Source organism: Manihot esculenta, chromosome 4, assembly GCF_001659605.2.
Source record: "Manihot esculenta cultivar AM560-2 chromosome 4, M.esculenta_v8, whole genome shotgun sequence".
Classification (NCBI taxonomy): Eukaryota; Viridiplantae; Streptophyta; class Magnoliopsida; order Malpighiales; family Euphorbiaceae; genus Manihot; species Manihot esculenta.
This window is the reverse complement of record NC_035164.2, coordinates 28693822-28700456: the sequence shown is the minus strand read 5'-3', so window position 1 is coordinate 28700456 and position 6635 is coordinate 28693822. Positions and strand designations below refer to the sequence as shown.

General features: G+C 39.9%; 1 protein-coding gene across 3 annotated transcripts; it reads right to left on the bottom strand.

Annotated features, from left to right (window-relative positions):
- Positions 1 to 375: 375 nt before the first annotated feature.
- On the bottom strand, positions 376 to 6190 carry LOC110613889 (coatomer subunit alpha-1). 3 transcript variants are annotated; one of them, XM_043955831.1, is made up of 4 exons: positions 5893 to 6190; positions 5466 to 5812; positions 4059 to 4553; positions 376 to 3766 (listed from the first exon to the last, which is right to left on the bottom strand). In XM_043955831.1, exons 2-4 carry the CDS (start codon positions 5671 to 5673, stop codon positions 816 to 818), a joined length of 3654 nt encoding a protein of 1217 aa, XP_043811766.1. In that variant the 5' UTR covers positions 5674 to 5812; positions 5893 to 6190; the 3' UTR covers positions 376 to 815. The 3 variants fall into 3 exon arrangements, with proteins under 3 accessions (XP_043811766.1, XP_021610977.2, XP_021610975.2); XM_021755285.2 differs by having other exon boundaries at positions 5466 to 5686; XM_021755283.2 differs by having other exon boundaries at positions 5466 to 5697; positions 5893 to 6189.
- Positions 6191 to 6635: the final 445 nt, after the last annotated feature.

Below are 6635 nucleotides of genomic sequence, written 5' to 3'. Positions count from 1 at the left end.
GGTTTATATTGCCTGCCAAATCTTATCGCAGGGGAACCCAAAAAAAAAATGCCATTAAGAGAAAAAGATCAATTCTTATGATTCAGCAGGTTATGTAAAATTTCCAGACAAGGAAATTGTACTGGCAGATAGATAGAATTTTGACCATTTCCACCCAATAAAAAGAGTAACACCTCATCAACTCAAGTTAGAAGACTCGATCGAATTCAAAAATCATTTATCAACCATGAAAGTCCCTCCCTCCCAAAGTGTTGAAACCCCCCCATGTATAAATTCGCAAACACGCAGTTCTAAAATATGGTACTTAACTAGAACCTATAACATTTGATCAGAAAATCAGCCGCTAGATATCCTAAGACGACTCTGAACAAAAACTTGAGAAGTGAAACTAATTTCATTGCCAAATAGAGGAACCTTCGATTCAACACAAATAAGAAAATAAAATTTGCCATACTGCATGGCATCTGCATACGCTATTTTGTAATTTGTCCTCCCTATAAAGATTATCTAATTTACCAAGAGCCCTTGACCATTCTTGTCTATTGACAGATAACAAGAAAAGCCCAAGTCAAAAATTCTCAAGTTGTTTATTACATTGAAAATCATAATCAACTAAGTAAAAAAGAGGTAAAGAAAAGATAAGAGAAGAAAACAAAGAAAAGGAGACAGCACAAACAAATTCACTGACGTTTAACTCTTCTATATATGTCTTACCTTTTTTTTCCCTGCAGTAAACCAATCAAGATGACCACTTCTGCTGCTAATAATGAGCTGAAAAAGAAAATTGGAAAAATCCTCTAGATTCAGCACCTCAATTATCGCACCTGGGAAGGAGAACAGAGCAATCCTGAAGCATCTGCCCCAACAACTGCCAGATCACAAACAGTACACAACTTCCCTTCTTGGCTTGGCACAAACCGTGAACTACAATATGGGCAAGAGACATCCTTTTGTCCTCGGTATATTGGAACGTATGTTGCACCGCATGTCACAAATGGGTTTCTGAAATCATAATTCAGCTCAGAGGCATCTGTCATATTCCTTTCTGCAGCCTGTAACACTTGTCTGGCAGCCTTTGCCTGGTTCTCAATTGTGGGGTTTGTCTCCAACAGCCGTCTGGCAAAGTTAGCTGCAGTGGCAAGGTTCCTTGCCTTGAAGCATACAGTCATTGCATTTTGCAAAGCAAGCCTTAAATGAGGCATTTGAAGGTTGCAGTGGGTGAAGTAAGCAGCTAGCTCCTGTTGGCGGACTGGATTGTCTTTCATTTCCCTCCTTTTAAGCTCCATCTGCAGACCCAGAACGTATTCTTTCACTATAACAATCAATTCCTTGACTTCATCAACCTCTCTTCTTGATTCAACAACAATCAAGGGAATTGTGTGAAGAATGCTGAGAAAGAGTCTAAGTGCCTCAGTGAATTTCCCTGTTGTTGTGGCTCTGTAGCCAGCCTTGAGCTTCTCCTCCAACTGCGAGAAATTGAACACTAACGCAGGTGGGCCTCTCACATTAGGGCTAGCAGACTCATTCCATCCTCGTTCAACAGCTAGTGATATCACTGGAGTAGATGAAAATGCACGCAAATATGAATGGCTACCTGAATGAAGATCAAGAAACATGGACCTCAAAGGATTGAAGTTTCGAATTCCAAGTTGCCGGTTGAGCAATCGCATAGCTGTATCGAAATTGCCAGCTGCAGCATGTTCAGCAGCAAGTGATGATCTCTGGACCCAAATCTGGCTTACAGGCATTCCAGGAGATGGTGCCACAAAAACTGAAGAGCGGGCAATGGCAGAAGCCCTAGGTGTGTCTGCCTCAGGGGGAAGCTCCAGGTCTTCAAGGTCCCATCCTCCCTCGTCATTTTCTTCAGCCACTTCCCCATCCTCCAAAATTGCTGTAACATCCCCATTTTGTGAGCCATCCTCATCAACCATTTCCAGTTCATTAACCCAATCCCCTTCACCAACCTCTTCATCTTCTTCAGCAACACCTCTGCCCATATTATCTAGACCACCTTCAAAAATACCTTTCATGACTCTTAGAAGGGGCCAGTCACTACCACACATAACAGGAGGAGGAGGCATCAGAAGAGATGGGACTTTACCCCCTGGCACAGATGGAACATTATCTCCTAACTCAGAAGCCAGACGTTCAGCAAGATCCTCCAACCCATGGACTTTAGCAGTTATATAAGCAAGCGGCAAATGACCAGCACTCTCTAAGATCTTGACACGCTCTTGGACATCACCCAAATACAGGGCATTGTGAAACTGACCCATGACATCATTCTTAACCTCAGCAATTTTCAGCATCTTGGAAAGCTTTTCCAGATTCCCAGTTATGAGATAAAGGAAAGATAACCTCTCAAAGTTTTTAGTCCTCTGGTAGGCATACTCAACAATACCAGCATTACCTTGGCGAAGCGCTTCCACTCCCAATCTATACCAGTGATCTTTCTCATCAATTTCCTTTGCTGAAGCAACAGCAATCTGAATATTTCCACTCTCAAGGGCCAAATTAAATCGTGTCCTCTCATCCTTCACAAAATGCAAAGCAACTTCAGGAAAACCCTTCTGTTGCAAATAAGCAATCATTGCCTGCCCACAAAGCTGAGAGTTCCTAATCATGCTCATAACATGGTCATATCTCTTCCTCAAAAGGGAAAGTTTAAAGATGTATTCTGTTGCATCAATGACAATAGTTCTACTCTTCCCATCCCGATCCAAACAAAATATGGTATTTCCAGAAACCTTGGTAATGTATATCGGGACATCAAGAGTTCTGATTATGCCACTATCTCCATTAGGGAGGCAGTATTTTATGTGATTTAAGGTTGTATAAATAAAAACACCATTATCATCCCAGGCTCCACTCTTCACCCGAATTGTCTCATGAAGAGTGCACTGGTGCACAAGCTTCTTGCTAGCAATGATGATGGCATGTTTGCTGAGCAAGGCAACACTCTCCATGTCACTAGACCAAACAATGTATTTGACAAAAGGTGTTTGAAGATCCCCAAGAACAAGCCTTTGCTGAAGATCAAATATGACTACTCTATCCTCTGCTCTGCAAAGCAAGTTGCCCGTCCCAGCATAGAATATTGCATCTGCAGCAATGGGGAGACCACTCTTTTTGACAACTTCATTCTTCAGGTTTTTTACTACAACTTGGTTGCTACTTTTATCAAGCACAGCAAATCTATTCCGAGCCACAAAAATGGCTGATCCTCCAGCACCCCTCTTTGCCTCCTGCACATTATCACCCCTACCAATGCTGTCCTTCGGTATGACATACAACTCATAAGATCCACCATCCACATCTGAGCAAATAAGAACAGCATTCTCTGTAGGGCTGTAAGAGAGCGTCCTTGGACTTTGATTCAGGCTGGTGGTACCAGGTCGCCGGATGGGAATAACTTGAGTGTCCCTTTGAGTTGAAAATTCAAAGTACCGCAAAAAGCGATCTTTGGCATAGAACAAAGAATCACCACTGACTGCAAAGGCAGGTCGTTCTCTCTCTAATTTAAAAACAATCATGCCACTGTCATGACCTGCAGCAAGGAGATTCATCTCAGGGTGAGAAGCAAGGATCCAGAAACGATCATGCTCTCGACGGAAAGTCTGAACTCCTGTTCGTTTAGTTACATCCCAAACACGGATGCTTTTATCCTCTGAATTTGAAACAATGATATCCTGTTTGGCATGGAACATAACACATGACACATTATTCATGTGCCCTCTCAATGTGTCCACTTCCCAAGCCTTTGTGTCTGAACATAAAACAGCAAAGAAGCTATTTCAGTTGTGAGTTTATCCCAAGTAGTAAAATTAAAAGGAAATGAAGAGTAAAGGAACATCTGAGAGGTTCTCATTTATCCCAAGTAGTAAAATTAAAAGGAAATGAAGAGTAAAGGAACATCTGAGAGGTTCTCATTTTCGCTCCCTAAAATGGGCACAACTAGAACTTAGGAAGCCCAATTCAAATAAAACAACTGTTTACCAGGATTCTAAAAATGCATAACAAAATAGCATAAATTGATGGAATTATGGTTAAGAACTTACCATTCATGCGCCATAATTTCACCTGGCGATCATCTGCTCCTGAGACAATCAAGGGAAGAGTGGGGTGAAATGCAGCCCAGTTCACTCCTCGATCATGACCTTCCAAGACATACTTAACAACAGCATCGACCCCACCAAAAAGGTCTGTGTTCATCTGACTCAACCGCAGAATGTCATCAGCAGGGGACACAGTTTTCTTTCTCAGAGCACCAATATCCCAAACACGGACAGTCTGATCTAGAGAGGCTGAAACTACAAGATCTTCCTTGGGATGGAATGAGGCACACATAACATAATGATTGTGGCCCGTCAACACAGAAATGCAGGTACGTGATTGCCAGTTCCAAATACGGATTGTCTGATCGTCACTGGCACTCACAATCCATGGGTACTCATGATGAAACTGAACAGTACGGATGTAATCAAGATGTCCAAGAAGTGTAAACAGACACCTATGCATCTTGTAGTTCCAAACTTTAATCTTGTAATCATCGCCTGCAGAAAAATCAATTACTCAGAAATAGATACCCCATATGACAAATTCAAGGCAATCAAGTAATCCATTTCAACAACATTCCAAACTGACATTTTCTCATCAATCTACTGGCTGTTTCAAAAATTATAGGTTCAAACTTTCAAGCACAGAGTAATAGCCGAATTAAACAGCAAAAGACTGGGTCAGTGTTTAGTTCATAATTCAGATCCAACCAACACTAGTGACCAAATTCTCTTTCCTATCAACCACAGACCTGAAAATGAATCCATCCATTATTCCTTCTAACTAGCAGCTAAGAATATACCTTTCCACAACAGATTTTTGATGGGAAGTTTTGAATGTGATTATATTAACAAGCAATGTCCAGTATATGGGGCTATACAGCTTCTCCAATAAACAAAATATACCTTGACAAAAGGCATGCATACATGTTTACTAACATATATTGTATGCAAAATACTGACTGTTACATCCAGAATTAAAATAGGGTACAACAGCAGACCTAAAACTACATCTAATAAACTTCGCATATTGAGTTAAGATGCTAAATGCTAAAATTGAAGTATGGAACCAACAGAAGGGGAAAAAGAGATGAATGTCCTCTTTGAAGTTAAGTAAAGCAATCAGGTTCTTGAAGCTAAGTGGCAACATTATATTGCTGCATTGATATTACCAAATGATGATACCCTAAAAGAAAAGGCGGAGTCCAATCAACCTGAGCAAAAATCGCCTAGATCTAGTGTAAACTCCAGCACAACTGACACAACATAGCCTAATATTCTCCAATCAGAAACTAGGAATTCAACTAAAAACATCACAGCATAAACGATACATTTCCAATCATTCTGGCAAGGCAACTAAACTCAAAATACGCATAAAGAAATAAATGGAGAAGACAACAATTCCCGCACCTCCAGACACGAATAGAGGCTGAGATTTGTGGAAATGGACTCCGCGAACAGGCCCGTCGTGCTCGTCGAACCTATCAATTAATGTCCCCATTCTGTAGTCCCATAGCTGGATCACGCCACTATGAAGACTCGCAAGGATCCACGGTCTCTTACTATGGAAACTCAGTCCCTTCACTCTATTACTCTTCGTCTCAAACTTCGTCAACATCTTCTCTAATCAACTAGAAAACACCTTTCCAAATAAGCAATTCAATCAGTCTCAGAGAATAATTGTAAACCAGAAATTTAACTTTCCATTTCCGAAATTCGAAAATTTCAGGTGTTTTCCGTGCAACCAAACGGTGGAACTGAAACGGAAAATAGATCCAACAGGGCCAACTATTTTGATACAAAAATAAGATTCAAACAAAAACGACGAAAATTTTACCTTAGATCTGATCAGATGAAAAAGAGGAACCGAATCTCATCTACAATCAATCACCAAAAGCTATTAGATAGAAATTTCAGAAATATAAAGAATCAGAGGCAGATCGGAGAGGAGGGAGGATAAGAAGAGAGAACGAGAGAGAGAACAAAGGGGCTTTTTCAGTTCTCTCTTAGATCTGTGCCTCGATGAGTAGTATCTGTGTCTCTGTTGTGCGTGTTAATTTGAGGTAGACCAAAGAAGAGACGGGACATGGACGCCATTTCTGTAGTCTTAGAGGGTATTTTAGAGATTCAGTAATTTGCAGCGATCTCAATTTTGTTTTTGTTTTTAGGTTGCCTATATTACATATATATCATGGCAAAATATATATATCATATAATTGCAGATATGTGTTACGGTGTGTATGGTGTGATCAAAAGGCAAGATGACCGTTAGATTGGAAATTGGTGGTTGGATTTGTTCGGGGTGTGTCATCTGGTTGATTTGTCATACACTTCAATCTTAGGCAAGGATTTTTTAAGACAAGTCAAGGGACTTCCGGGAAAAAAAAAATCGAGAGAATTAAGATGGTAATCGGGTGGATTCAATTTAAAATTAAATTAAATTAAATAAATTAAAAATAAAAATTTTAGTATTTATAAAAATTGAATTGAATTGATTTTAATTATAAATCAAATTGATATGATTCAGTTCGATTTAATTTAATACATTTAAATTTTTAATAAATTTTTATTTATTTACAC